This window comes from Netta rufina (genome assembly GCF_964035555.1).
Source record: "Netta rufina genome assembly, chromosome: 5".
Lineage (NCBI taxonomy): Eukaryota > Metazoa > Chordata > Aves > Anseriformes > Anatidae > Netta > Netta rufina.
The window spans coordinates 18,958,910-18,974,535 of record NC_140128.1 but is presented as its reverse complement, the minus strand read 5'-3'; the positions used below and the strand labels follow the sequence as shown (position 1 = coordinate 18,974,535).

Sequence of the window (15,626 nt, the reverse complement as noted above, 5' to 3'; positions counted from 1 at the left end):
GTTTTTTTTTTTCCCTTCCTCTCTACCCTCTGGGTTCTGGAACAGCATATTCTGTGTGCAGACCTAATTAGACCCCCAGATCCCAAGCCAACCTCTTCCTCCCATCCAATCAGCACATTAGCAACTAAATGCTATTTGTAACAAATGGTGATTTATGTTTATTTATTTTGGCCGGGATAGCTAATTTCTGTTAAATATTTATATTTTTTTGACACCTACATATCACTTAGTTTGCCGTGCAAAGAGTGGAGGAGATGGTCAAACGGCAGGCAAGCGTCACCTTCTCTTTAAAGTCAAAGCAATAGCTTATGTCGGAGCGTGCAGCAATAGCGTAATAACAAACACTTCAGACCTGTTTCATTTCGGCCTTGTCTCCTTTTGTTGCTGTTGTTGATTTCCTCTAGCACAAAATGGAAACTGGCCGTGGTGTTTGCAACCTCCTCCTACAGTCAGCACATTTTTTCCCAGCAGAATTCAGTCATCCTCCATCACAGATGGGCTGGGAATGATTTTTGTTATGTTGCCACCGCTGTCGCATCATTCTGATGCTCTGACAACACTCTGCCAGTGTTTGTCTCATCAGGCTAAGTTGAACTCCATAGCTGGCTTTTTCCTTTTGTCCTTGGCTGGCTTGCTGAGAGAACGCCATCATTTACAGTCCAGGTTTATTAGCTCTGTCCATCTCTTCTCATATTCAGTGCAATTATTTCTCTTGGGTACGATCTTTCTGATCTAAGTAGTCCTTGAATGAGGAAAAGTGCTTCAATTTCTCTTCAGCTTTAGGAAGAAGCACTTGTGCCACCTTGGTTTTACCCAGAATATCTTCTGTAGCTTTCTCAGAATTCTCCTCCAGAGGTGCTAGCATGGTGCAGACAAGCAGGGCTCTAGTCTTGCCTCTGATGCCTTAAATTCTCCAGAAACGATAACCTCTGCCAATGCTTCCAAAGCTATATGAACTACTCAAGATGATGGATGGGCAACCTGCCGCATTCTGGTACAATAAACCTGCTCATTTTCCCTTTTTGTCCTTTACTTTAGTAAAATCCGGAACTGTACATCTTCCAGTCTGATAGTGTTCAAGTTTCACGTATACTTTTCTATACAATGTAAGATAACCGGAGTGGCGGGCTGCCAAGGAAGGTGGGGAGTTCAAACATTCAGGGTCGCTAGCAGAGCCAAAGAATGGGTTTGCTAATCCATGCATATTTTGGGGCTGTAGGTCCTGTCCGTATAGAGAGCAGCAGGCTGGCGGTGACAGTACTGCATACGAAAGTCTTGAACAGCTCAGGTCCAGCAAACAAGCTTCCTAGTCTGCCATCCTAGCAACTGCATGGGGAAGGTTCCTTCTGTTACGTTTCAATGGACTCAGCACTTTGCATTAGTTCCTAATATTTTTCTCTTCCAACACTATGCTATATGAAAAGGGGGAAATTACTGACAAGAGAAATGCATTTTGAGGTGCCGGCCCAATGATATGTCGTATGAAATGTAGATAAAATGTTTAATATCATTGCTTATTTCAAACAGAAGATAGAAGTTTTGCCCCCTCACACTAACTTCATTCTGGAGTAAAATTTACTAATGTTAAGGTGTTTGTGGTAAATACTAATCTGTTTTCAGTGACACCCCAAGAAGTGTTAGATATATATCTAAGGTGGAGGAAAAAACATTATGTGGAGGATTTAAGGGACACACAGCCTGTGCTTCTGCTTCCTTCCTGTAAAATTGGTGCAACAATATATTCTGGTATGTCCAATTCACCGATCCACCGCATTTTTTTCAAGATGTTCACAAACTGGGCTGGATTCAATAAAGATATGCCAGAATAATCAGAACTGTGGAAATCTACTTGATGGTGAGAAATTTACAAAGCTTCACGTTAACCAGGAAAAGATGAAGTAGCGCTTTGATTGCAGTCCTTAAAGGGAGCAGGAAGGGAAATGGTTTTTGAAAGTAGGGAGCACTGCAATTGATCTGAGAGCTGAAAACACAAGCTACAGGTATTTGATGGCAAGATGCCATTTGTGGAGCAGGATGCTGCATCCCCCCTCCCTGAAGTTGACACAGTTTGTTGGTTTTTGTTTTTGTTTTGTTTTTTTTATTTCTAAAATAAATGGCCTTGTTCAGTGACAAGCTTGGGCTTGATAGTTTGTGGTCTTTGCAGTGCTACAGATGATGCTAGATGATATTAATGGTTCCTTTGGCCTTGAAACCTCTTCCTGTTTACAGAGGGTCTTACAAGTTTCAGAGGTCAGCTAGTCCTAATGTCAGTGAGTTATTAAGCCCCAAAAGAGCCCAAAAGATAACAGGAAAGAAAGTGCCACCTTGCAAGCCACCTGCAGTTGTGTTAAGTCACACTCTTTTCTAGCAGGCCAGCCACAAGAGCACCTCGCAGCATCCTGGCAGCACCGCCCTTGTACAGCCCGCGTGCTCCCGGCGCTGGGTAGCGAGGAGAGGAGCACAGCGCTCCCAGAGAGCCAGCCTTACTGCTCTGCATAATTGCTTTTCACATGTATCTTTCAAAACTATTTTGGAACAGACTATTGCAGTGGTGCAGTGGAGGCAATCCAGCATAGTTAATTATGTAAAGCACTTTGCAGTTGAATAGCACTATGTAAATGCCAAGTATTATTTTTTGTGTTCGGTAATAATTGTTACCCCTTACATTGCTAATCAGTAGAGTGTAATCGCTGATGAGAGGATTAGGAGCATGCAGGGGACTTGCAGAAGGGAAGGTCCCGGCCCAGACTTGCTGTTCTCATTCTGGCTGCTAAGGGACAGCTCCCCCCCAACCCTGTTAGAGCTAATCACGTTGCCATACAGCAGAATGTCTCAGCACTCATTTTTTTAATGGAGCCAGTAGACACCAGTCATCAGTTGAGCTATGGGCCATGTCTGTATGTGGATGGAAAACAGCAGCCTCAGAAAAAGGCAAAATAAAACTTGACAGTAGCAGAAATGATGATGAGTCGTCCTCCCTTGTCCCCTCCGCATTCACCCTCCTTTCTTTGCACAAGCATTACTCAGAGCTAGAGCAGAAGGCTGGCACTGGGATTAAAGTACTAGGCCTAGACCCAGGGGACCGAGCTCTGGTGTAGCTCTGCAGTTGTCCTGCTGTTACCTACAGACCGTCCCCAACCGGAGGTCACCAAGTGCCACCAAGTGTGGCAACTGCTGCTTAAAGAAGGGGAAGAAAAGAAACAGAAACAGAGCCCCGTGTAGCTGGTGGCAGTGGGTCTCCATGGGACTGGCTGGTCACGAGTTAGGGAGCCGTCTCCACTGGAGCATGGATGGCCAGCGCAAACACAGGCACCTGTGAACGGGGCTGTTGGGCTCCTTCGGGGTGACCCAGCAGACGGGCAGGCTCCCCTTCCTCTTCTCCAGAGTGGGGTGGGTGGGGGTGTCCCTGACCAGTGTGACAGAAGAGCTAAGCAGGGAGGGGAACAGGGGCTGGTTTTGGGTTGTTCCTCCTCTTTTGAGGGGCTTTCTTCATTGAAGCCTTTGTGCCTCAAGGAATTGTTTTCCCCTTTTTCCCAGAAGCATGCAGAGCAGAGGTAACCAGGACAAGGACAAGGCAGGCTCGGGCAGGCCCCACTGCTGGGAGGAACATCTAGATGTGGTCTGTGGTCTGCTGGGATTACCAGCGAGGGAGTGGGGCTGAGCTGCATACATGCAATGCATGGTAGAGGAAAGCACTAGGCTTGTTCTGCAGCGGAGTTAAGCCTTTAGGTCAGGGAGCTGGTGCAGACTGGAATATTTTATTGATTTCTTTTTAATACCTTCAGCTTACCAAACTCACTGCTTTCTCAATGGAGTTTCAAGCCTTAAAAGAATCCAACGCACAAGCAGGTGACTTAATGCGTGTCATAACTAAAGACCACAAAAGCATACATTATTTTTTTTTAAGTATGGCTGAAATTCCAATAGTTTAGGATGTCAGTTACACAGAACCATATCACACTCCTCACCAACTAGGACTGGTTAAAGTTACAGGTAGAGATCATTAGGAAATGAGAAATATGCATTAATTTTTAAAACGTTGCTTCATCCCCAGCACCTCTGTGATCAATTTTTGAACACTTCTCCTTTTAACTAACCAGGCAGTAATTTGAGAAGCAAGGAGAAAAAGCATTAGCTTCACTAAAGTGAGCAAATTCAGCTCACTTTTATTGCTGTGTAATCCCTTTCATGTCTATTTAGACCAATGTAACTGAGAACAAAATTTGACCCAATCTCCCTCCACCCTGTCATTGATTTGATGTTAGATCAAAACATACTTTGGGATTACTGCTGAACTAATCCCAGAAATCCATTAAACATTATATGATTTTAAATTATAACCATCTTATGCACTACTTTTTACAGTGATGAAAGAAAAAATAAATAATATAAAAGTCATCCTACGCTGTCCCTAGTGTCCCTACTAAAACCTGACTGAGTCAGGGACTGGATGTCTGCATGTTCAATTTTTATCTTTTTATCTTTTTTTTCTTTTTTTCTCCAAAGTCCCTGTCCCAACGTGGCTGATCTTGCGAGATTTTGGCAGTGAAAATAAGGCCTGTTCAGTCTTGAATACCAGCAAAATCCATGCAAGAATCTTTACATTTCCACTGCAGTAAGATGGAAATATCGTGTTTAACATAAATTACCAGCCATAGATATACCAAGCAGCAATTGCTTGTTAACACAAAAATAAAGCCATCTGCAAGCAGCTTCCATTCCAAAAATACACCGCAGAGACCTCAGTGCCGCTGGTGCATTTGGCTGGGAAAGCACCTTAGCAGCACCACCTTTTGATTGCACCTGGGCTTTTGGGAACCAGCACGCCCCTTCAGACCCCCCGGTAATCAATACTGGGGAGGGACAGACATCTGTAACCGAGGAGGACAAAATGTGGTTTGATACCTCAGGAGACGGAGCCTCCCATGTGAAGCAAACAGCATCGTTGTGTCAGTATTGCTGAGAACGTTCAGCAGCAGGAGGTTGGATGTGCAGGGGCATTTGACGAGCTTTTTGCTTGTTTGAGCCACTGTGCCCCAACATTTGGAGGGTGTGAGCATAGAAGCAGTACCCAGCTGTCACCTTGTGCCAGAAGTACCCCATTTGTTTGTGTGGGCAGGCACAATTACCTCCAATTAGACGGGTTCTCTCACAGCTACAAGCCCTGGCATCGAGTGATCTGAGGTGTCCAAGTCAGGGCGCCTTAAAGTTCCTGCTAGTCAGGACAGTACCTGCCATTACTCCTTTTTAAAGTGTGTCAAGCAAGATGCCCCAAATGAGCACAAGTAGTTTGTAATTGCGTCTAAAAATGTGAGTGAATTGTTTCCTCTTGAAACTCGGGGCAAAATCCATCAATTAGGCAACCCTATCTAACTTTAACTAGTGAAAGGAGTAATATGGGACTGTAAACAATGCCCATAAAATGAAGGTGGTTGTAGCTTACCCTCCAGGAAACAGAGTCCTCAATTGCTTCATGACAATCAGGCAGTTTAACTTTCTAGCCATGGCAAAACATCAGCCTTGGTGAAGGAACGTGAGCTCTGATCTAACTGGCTGCAGCAAACTGCTGGTTGCAGAAAGTACCTTCCACGTGCCCTGTGCTTTCTCCACCCTCCAAGCTATAGGTCTGTCTCCAACCATCTTTGCTCAGAAAACACGTACCTTTTAACATTTAGCATAACATGGCCCACAAATCTCTAGAAAGTAATCTTAGTTTGCTCATTGTCCCCAGCATGCGCCTTTATTATGCTTACTCTGTTTGTTTAGCAGTCCGTCATCTGCCTTAATAATTTGGCTACTCCTTGTTGTTCACCTTGCTGCACACAGGATAGATCAGTTGCTTGTAACACAACCAAAATCACTCCCACGCTCGCTCTTCTCTGCTTGGGCCCTCGCGTTGAAGTCTCCCAGGTTACTGAGCTTTCAGTTTATCCATCTCTTCGGCTTCTGGCCGCCCCCCTGTGCTGAAGTTGTGCTGGTGACCCACTCAGACCCACAGCTGCTCATTTCCTTGTTCTTGCCTTTTGCTTGGCCTGCTGCCCTCTCAGTGCCTCTGCTCCCTGCAGATGCTGCGTGCCTGACGTGGGTTTCACTGGCCGCTGCCTGCCCGCTGGTTCCCTGTGGTGCTTGCACGTCAGCAGTCAGCGCTCCCTCTCCTTTAGGACTGCATATCAGCCACTGCTTAATTCCTTCGTGCAGCCTTTCTTTGTCTTCCAAAGACTTGACATCTCTTTTGATGTGTTATCATTATTTCTTCCAGCACCAAGGTTATTGATCCTCATGCAATTTCATTCTCTTTCACCCTTGATCTTTTCTTAGCCCTTTCTCCCCTTGCTGGGACTGCCTTACCTGCCAGCAGTGGCAGGTAAGTATCAATATTTAGTCCTCTGCTTTTGTACAGTACACAGAGGATCTGCGTGGGCAGGGAATGCGTGACCAAGACCAAGCCAAATTTGTCCCACTGCAGCTTGTCCATACCTGCATCCCCTCCTATCATTTCTACCTGTTGGCTTACTGGGAACTTTTTCTCTGTTTGGCATCCCAATCCTAGATCATGGCATAGCCATGATCTGCTTCATGGGACCCATAAAAGAGCTGGTCTCAACACCTGTATTTGAGCTACAAAACCTGTATGTCATCCCCATAGTCTGTCGGACTTTGAGACACTCAGCCTTACAAAATTATGGGGAGAAGGGGTTCAGTCCCAGTCTATGTGAACTTCTATCACTTGTGTTTGGCCAGAACAGCACACAAACATCTCAGCCCTTTCTATTCTACTCTGTGTATCACAGATGAGCTGCATTTTCAAGGCTTGCTTGAAAGACAAGCTGTCTGTCACTTCCATCTATCAAAAGAGCTGACTGATAACTAATGATGACACCCTGCAAGACCTTCTCGTAAAATTTCCAGATAGATCCACACTCTTCAAATGCATGGCCTGTGCTCCATACTGCTCTGATCCATTTTTGGGACCGCTTCCTCATGGAACTCCTGTCTTGTGTGCAGCAACATAAAGGAACAAAAGAAAGTCCCAAACTTTTTTTTCTCTTTGAAGGCATTTTATAGAAAATGCAGCCTGTAAACTCACAAATCAAACGCTAGCAAGCTAAGGATTGATTTCTGCCACAGACCAAATCAGAATTCTGAGCAGAACCTTAGGGGGATAGATGCGAGTCCAGGAAGGATTTCTGAGTTTTGTTTGGCAGAAGAAAAACAGAGCTGTGAGCACTGAAACGTCTCTATTGCAGACTGCTTTCTGTGCGTGCTAAGTGAGGTAAGATGTGCAAGGCAACGTGTGACACCTCTGCCCTCTGTTGGTCTTGAATGGCAGATCTCTGGTGCGTGCAGAGCTGGCCACTCAGCCCTCCGTGCCCACAGACCCTACAGCTGTTAGAGGGAAAACACGCTCAGGTCCGTGTAAGTATCAGCGTCCTAAATCCTAATAGGACCTAATGTGAGGTCCTAAGACTTGGTGATGGAGAACTTGGCATGATTATGAGCTATCAGAAACGAGAGGAATGGGCTGTGTATGGAAGTGAAAAATACTGCACAGGCTTATATAAAATCAGGCTTAAAAAATGAGACCTCAGCAAGGCATTTTGGGGCCAAGGAGGTGGCTGGCATAGCCTTGAGAAAGCGCAAAGTACAGCCTGTAGCTGGGAGCAGTTCTGTAGCCCCCTGTAAGTGAAGCCACGCAGGCTGCTTCTCGTCATTAGTGCCAGAGTGCCTAAATACCTACAGGTTCTTACTGTGGAGCTAGCGCAGGAGTGGCAGATGGTGTATACATCTACATGCTAATCAGTCCTTGCGTGTTTTCTATCACAGGCAGATACCAGATCCTGGAGGGGAAGATGGTCACAGAGCCATTCCCTGTACTGTTATGTACATCTCCTACATGTTGCATCCTGCTCCCAAAGTGGAACAAACCTTCCAGTTTAGCACTAATGCAGTTCCTGTACATTGCCTCAGTGTGTGAAGATACTTAAAGCACCCACCACTTAGCAGCATCAAATAATGACGTTACGGAACTGCACCAAAGAGAGGAGGAAATAAATCTTTCAGTGAGTCACAAAGACTTTCAGAGGTGATCAGTAATTAACAGCTTGGAGAGAAATTTGCCTCATTAACTTCAATCGTGATTTCATAAGTAGTGTGCAGTAGAAATCCCAGTGTCTTTACCTCCTGGCTCCTATAACTGTAGCCTAAATTATATTTTTTCCTGACAACAAGCTGCAAATAATTGGTGTAATCCTGCTCAGTCACACAAAACCTTGTTACTTGGCTCACATTGTCCTATTTCAGCTCCTGCAGCGTCCTGCCATTGTAAATAGGTGCCTTTGTGTCTTGTCTCAACATTAGCTACTTTAGCCTGTATGGGTAAAGCTAAGGAAATACTATTTTTTTTAAGTTTCAAGCTCCTGCTGGTGTATTCAAAAGTGTAACTCTGTGCACTGAATGAGGTGTCCAATGTTTGTGTCCAATGGCAGGCATGGAAGCTTCTTCCATCACCTCAGAACAAGCAGACACCAGGAACAGATCATCCTTACACTATCATCTCGGTTCTTATTTTTCCAGTTCAGATGCTGTGGAGTCTCCAACTACACTGACTGGTTTGAAGTGTACAATACAACCCGGGTGCCAGACTCCTGCTGCCTGGAATTCAGCGAGAACTGTGGGCTCCATTCCCCAGGGACCTGGTGGAAAGCGGTGAGTCATTCCCCAGCTGCAGCTCAGCAGCCTCCTTCCAACCCAGGTGAAGGGCAGGAAGTAGTTAGCTGTGAGGTGATAAGGTGTGGTGTAACCTCGCGCAGCTTTAGTCAGGTGTTAGAAGGCTCGTGTTGAGCTACAGCTTTTCACCTCTGATGATACTGTGAGTTTGAATACTTTTAGGAGCTGAAGGCCTTTCATGTGGCAGCCAAGTACCTTCACTGATCTGGAGCACACTCTGCACAGATCAAACTAGGAAATGAAAGGATTGCCTTTTTTAACGTCCACCTCCTGGATTAAGGTAAAGGCAAATGGTTTCCTACACACACACCCTGGAGCACTGGCATAGCAGTAGCTTTGTGTGGCACAAGCAGTCATGAGGCATAATTGTGAGCCGTGCATGCTCTGCTCCTGCCAGGCACCCTAGTTCAGGGGCTTCTGCTGCTCATAGAGCCCAAATTTCTGTCTGTAATTAGCTCAGCAATTGTTTGTGCTAATTACGGGTAGTGTAAACACCCAGGAAGGGCATGGGGCAGGGCCAGCTGATGACGTAGCATTGAAATGAAGTTTTGCTTGTTCTAATGATTTGTGAAGACAGAAACTGTGCAAGAGATCTCAGTTACCTTTTAGTGAGATTTCACACCCATGGATTGGCACTGGTAGAGGCTGAGTTGTAACCAAACACGGTTCCATCATAGCTCTCAGGTAGCTCCAAGTCAAATTCCAAATTTAAGGACTTAAAAGTTCTTATTCTATTTTATTCAGGGTACCAAGATAATTGGTGCAGGTTAACCAGGCTAAAACCAGACTGTTTGGGTAGGCATTAATCCCGTTTACATACTGTGGAAGCCACTAACTGAAGGCTGAACAACCTTGTCCATGTACATTTCCAAGACACAGGGCAGTGCTTGTGCAAGGTTGTCCCACTGAGTGTATTATTTAAAGAAAGGCTTCACCTCAGCCAATTCCAGTGCCTCCAAGGGAAGGGGGATTGCCATGTTCCAAGGGTACAGCTTGAGGTTAGAGCTAGTGTGGAATCTAAAGCAGGAAGAAAATAATGGAGGAGCACCCATACTGCAGTTTAAAACGATGGAAAATGCTAAAAGAAAGCAGTCCTTGTGCAGCAGGAGAGGCTGCTGAGCAGCTCTCACTGACACCCTTGTTTGTGTAATATTTGTGTGTGTGTGTGTGTGTGTGTCTATTTATTATATATATTCTGTAATAAACCTTTCCTGAGGCATGGAGAAAAATGGGAAGGCTCATTCTGAAATTCTAACTGCTTCTAGTTGGATTTTAGAGGGCAGGGATGCCCCAGATCTAGTTCTTGGCTATATTTAATTACTGGCCCGCTTCACATGCACGTGTGCGGCATTTTGGAGGCAGTACTACAGCTAGTACTCCCTGTGCAGGCTCTGAGCCAGAAAGGCGCCGTATTTGCTCCAGTGGTGACAGGACGAACCAGGGTACCCAGCAGCTTAGTGTTGTACTTTCTGTCGTTATGTTCCCAGGGGAATACCTCCACGTGTTTAGAGCTAATACGTTTTGTGTTTTTTTTTTCCAGCCTTGCTACGAAACAGTGAAAATATGGCTCCAGGAAAACCTACTAGCAGTGGGAATCTTTGGATTGTGCACAGCTCTGGTGCAGGTAAACTTTAATACTTATTTTCAAATCCTAAGTAATCACAACTAAATGTTAATAAATAGAGATATTCTGCCTAAGCCTAATTTAATAATTTCATATTTTGCATGATATTGGACTAAAATTCAGAGATTTAAGTGTCTCCCATGTTTTCATTCTGTTAAAATACTGTGTAGAGGGTAGAGAACTAGGAATACTGCACACATTTTCTGTGTCACGATGCACTGCAAAGAGCAGGCACCTTACCATGTGATTTATCGATCACACTGAACGCAGTGACGAGGCAGAATCCTAGTCATTGTAGGGTGAATTGCCTTTTAGAGTACCTGTATTTGTTCAGTAATTTTCCAGAGAGGCCAATCAGATTAAGTTAAATATCTAATTTTGAGCTGGCCTAAAGGTAGCTTAAGTCTTCAATTCCATCCTAAGTCCTAGGGCAAGTTCTAAGTTTAGGTGTTGCTCCCAGAATTCAACCTCGCAGATAAAACTGTTCTTTGCCATTAATTTCTGTGAAAGTAGGTAGGCCGGTCTGGTAGAGAGCTGCTGCTAAGGTTGTGACTCGCAGTTATTTCCAGTGTAACTTTGGTCAGAGGAAGGTCAGCTGTCAGTGCAGTGGATTGTTTCTTTCTCTTAAGTATATGTATTTTTAATCCAGCTGGTGGCAAGGCTGGCCCCAGTGCAGCCACAGCAGTACAGCCCTCAGCCTGAGGATACAAAGGGAAAGCTGCACCAGGGCTCAGGCGGTTTCAGCTCTAGGTCAGCCCTCTGCTTAAGGCCTGGAGGTGCACTCCTGAACACAGTAACACAGAGTGTTAGTGTCCAGTTCCTGCCTCTCTCTCACTGGCAACACAAAAGCAGAAAGGATGGCATAGCTAAGCTAATGCTGTATGACTCCAAATTAACCCGTGGCTTTAAATTTTGCATGGTATACTGCTGGCAGCAGCAAGAGAGAGACTGAGATCACAGTTCAGTTTTTACACTTGCTAGTGTTGGGTTAGGCAGAATAACATGCATCTTACTTTCTTGTAAGTCATGGCTGCAATTTACCAGCGCAAATGCCTGACTCCTTAAAGCCCAAATTCAGTAGAGTTTTATGTTTGCTAGTATTTTAAGCTGATATGCTTAGGAAATAGGTAAGTGTAACAAGATCAAATGGCAGTATACCAAGATTTGGTTATTAATCTGTTACCACATTTAAAAAACAGCTTTTGAGCATCTATGCAGCATTTAGGGAGTCTTTAAAAAATACATTGAATGCCCAGTAGACCATGGCAGTGTCCTTCCCACAGGCCCTGATGACGTTCAGGGTATTGAAGAGCAAACACTAGCTTTCTGACAAACAGGAGTGGCTAATTTCCAATGGGAGCAAACATTCCAGACAACTTTAAAATGCTGATTAATATTGCTAGTAAATGCTGTGAAATACCGAGAAAATAGCTCAGCATACAAACACTTCTGTCAGGGTCTGCCCCTAGCTGTACTATGTGATTGAATCTAATTGATGATGAAAGACTTCATCTACTGTCACCTAAAATGAATTAGGCTCCCTCCATTGTTGCTGTTATGATGTTGATCTGGCCCTAAATGTGTGATAGCTCTTGTTTGTCACATTAGTGATTTGATAGTTAGAATCACACCATGACACAACTTGAAGGACATACAGCAGATGTGGCAGGAGAATCTTCTTCAGCCATGCATGCTAGATAGAAGTTGTAAAACAGATTCACCACCAAAATAAAACCACCACGGTTTTATTACACAACTGTCTCAGAAGGAATTCCTTTATTAGGAAACAGAAGGCAGAATTGTAGGGCTACTTCTAAAAGGCATATGTTTATTGTAAGACAGCAGACTAAAGCCTCACTGCTTTATTTCACTCTAGAAGAATGAGAAAGGAGACAGATACATAACATTTTTTTTCCTTTATTTATGAATTAGCATGTCTTACTCATGTTCTTTCAAAAATAGCTATCAGTAGAAATTACCATTTATATAAACAGTACCATTTACGTGGTCAAATTAGGTGCTTAAAATAGAATTCACAAACAGAGAAATTCTACCTGGCAAATCCTTATCCCAGTGAAGATGTTTACAGCAGAGTTGCAAAAGACCAGCACAACCACTCAGTACATTCACGTAAGTACTTCAGATGGAAGGGAAATGGGACTCTTCCTCTGCCCCTTTTCTGAGGAATTGAGCTACCCGAGGTCAGCAGTCAGGCTGGGAGCAGGACCACCACCTCCACCTGCTGCTTCTCTCGAACAGCTTGAGCAGGAGAGACACTTACATTGCTGATGAGCCACTGATGATTATGATTAATGCATGGACAGTCTCCAGTGATTCCCCCAGAGGGACCTGTGCACACATACGCTTTGAAAAGTAAAGTACAGTAAAGTAAACCACAGTATCCTTTGGGTCAGGGATGAAACTGATTGTCTTCCAAAGCAACAGCTACAGAGATAACCACAGCCCCACAGCTGAGCAAGTTGCTACCATAAAATATTTTTGAGCAAAAGACATCCAAACATTTCTTTTCGATACACCTCTTCCCCCAGTATCTGGATGCTGCTTTTCACGGAGAAATCAACTCTCCTGCGCTCTCATTGTTCATTCTGTAAAACAGCAATACAGGTAAGGACAAAAGGGCACACAGACTAGGAACAGGAACAAGAACAGGAGCTGGCAGGAAAAGCAGTATGTGATGTGTCTTCCTGTGTGGGAACAAAACCAGTGTAAGCATGCTTTTCTTTTTTCATTTGTTTCAATAAATAGGGTTTTTTTGACTTACTGAAAAATGGTTGTTTGCTTTTTTTCTCTTAGATTCTTGGACTCACCTTTGCAATGACCATGTATTGTCAGGTAGTCAAGGCAGACACCTACTGTGCATAGATACCATTCCCAATCTTTCTGCTTCTCCTCCAAAGGACACAGGAGAAATCTCCTTCATGCTCATTCATCTGACCTTCCCCCCCCTCTTTGTACTATAAACTGTGTATAATGCTATCTTTCTGAAGATTTTGTGAATCACTCCATTTTACTGAAGGAGGAAGAAAAGAAAGTCAGTACTTGAACTGGCACAGGTAAGAAGCAGCCTTGGCTTTAAACAGAAGAAAACCTCCCAACAGCGACGGTTCCTTTTCTAGGGCCTGTGGAAGGCAAAGGAAGCTGCAAACGAGGGGCTGATCTGCAAACCCATGTTAAGAAAAGATTGCACTGGTGCAACCTCTGTGAAACCTGCCAGGTTGCTTTCCAGCTTTTCAGAGTCTGGAGGAGAGGGCATAGAAAATACGTATTCTTCAGCATGGAAAGAAGGTACAGAGTAGCTAGCACTGAATGCAATTGTAATTTCACTACAGTTTGCACACAGATAAAATGTCAAGAGCAACCAGCCTTTCCTCCAAGTGTCTCAAGATGATTTTGTAGCCAGGAGAGGATCATCTTCAGAAATGCTATTTTGAAGGAGTATTTTTAATTTCATGTGCTGCAAAGTCAGGCTTTTAATCAGAATCTGTACAGTGAGATCTGGCTGTTAAGGGAAAACAATATTGGACACTGTCTCACTTATTAATTGCCAGTGGCATATAGGTGATAGTTGACTATGTAATACATATTACGTTCATATACACATATTGTTCTGAAAAGGAGGTGAAAATAACCAGCATCTAACCTCAGAAAGAGGGAACCTTTCTATCCCATTTTACATTCCAACTGAAATAACCAAGTACTATTTCTTGTAGGAGGCACTATCACTTATACCTCTGGGAAACAAGTAATTACTTTCAGCTGTATCTTCATTTCAGTAAACAACTTGTGAGTGGGCTCCTCTGTCATTCTACTATGATTTTTTTTTATCATCATCTCTGTTTCAAGTTAGTCTGCCAAAAAAATATCACTCATTTCCACACTCGAAGATTTGTACAATGCTGTCAGCTGTTTCTTCCCTCAATGTCACCATTTCATTAATTTACTCTAGAATATCATTGTCTGCAGGTATGATAGAGTTTGCCTTGCTAAGGAAAAATCTTTGCACATTGCTCATCTTTCCAAGAGTTATTAAGACTTCAGATGTTTTTATGCTTGGCAGTTTTTTCCAGCTGTGTGCTTACAACAGCCAAGGCACATCAGCATTTGTTAGAAATCGAGTCAACTCTCAGTTCTGCTTTTCGCAGCCATCTCCCTCCTACTGGTTTCAAAGGCTGATGGCTAGAACATGCCCCACACTTCCTGGAATTTGCAGAAATCAAAGTTAGTACTTTCCTTCTGCCAGGAAGCAGCCACCAGTTGTCTGATTCTCCACCCTACATCAGTAACTGAAGTAATGTATGTAGTACCTTTCTGCATGAACCTTCCAGAATCTACGAATCTCATCCCTACTGCTCAAACAAACTGCCAACAATTCCCCATCAGCAAGCAGCCCCGGGTAATGTACACGTGGCAGGGAGAGGCTGAAGCACCCTGGGGAAGGGAGACAGCAGCGAACAGGCCAGCAGAGCAATGCAGCTGGCCTGCTCCCCACAGCAGCCTTTTGAGGACCTCAGCTACAGCCAGCAGCCTGGGGAGACATCCTCGGTGCCCTGTTTTCACAGAAAGCCCTGTGCAGCCATTCTTACTGGGTCAGGCCAGAAACACCTCTAGTGCTTACAACAGCATGTCCCGGCCACAAGTGAATTTTGCTTACCCTAATTTAAAGGCAATTTCCAGCAGTAAAGCTGGCCTTGCCACCCCACGGCCTGTTAGAGAGTCTCTCCTTAACACCAGTCAGTAACCCCCCTCCTCTGGGCCTGCAATGCTCACTTTGCCCATTTTACACATCAATCCCCGTAGCACGGGGCATCTAATTGTGCAAGCTAAGTTCAAAGTAACATGTTACTTGTGTGCATTTTGTGCAGCTTCCCAATCATTCGCTCTCCCAGCAACCTCACCACCACTAAAGAACTTCATTGCCATGCCAACAAACCTCAAACGTTAACGGACTTCAACCCATGACAGAGGTTAAACTGAGCGAGTAGCCCACAACACACAGGTGACCTGTGCCTTGAGCAGGAGACTTACTTACACTCAGTGTTGTAATCACCACGGTCTCGATGCTCTCTGCTCCTTGAGCCCAGGGTAACCCCTCAACAATCCTGCTCTTGGAGAGATGGGAGAAGTTTGTTCCTTCCTCTCTCCACGTTTCTTACCTGCACAGAAACAATTCCAGGTTAGCGGTACTGTTAGTGCAAGTTTTTGCCACGCTTCATGGTGTGTACTCACAGGTGCTCCTGGTGACAGCTCTGCATTT

General features: G+C 44.4%; 1 protein-coding gene across 2 annotated transcripts in view; it reads left to right on the top strand.

Moving 5' to 3' along the window:
* The window catches only part of TSPAN4 (tetraspanin 4), a 391,065-nt gene extending 375,542 nt beyond the window's left edge, over positions 1-15,523 (top strand). For both annotated transcript variants that reach the window (XM_084287506.1, XM_084287505.1), the window contains 3 exons: positions 8,575-8,706; positions 10,268-10,351; positions 13,166-15,523. In XM_084287506.1, the coding sequence (XP_084143632.1) occupies positions 8,575-8,706; positions 10,268-10,351; positions 13,166-13,234 (285 nt within the window). In that variant the 3' untranslated portion in view covers positions 13,235-15,523. The remainder of the gene's footprint in view (positions 1-8,574; positions 8,707-10,267; positions 10,352-13,165) is intronic.
* Positions 15,524-15,626: the final 103 nt, after the last annotated feature.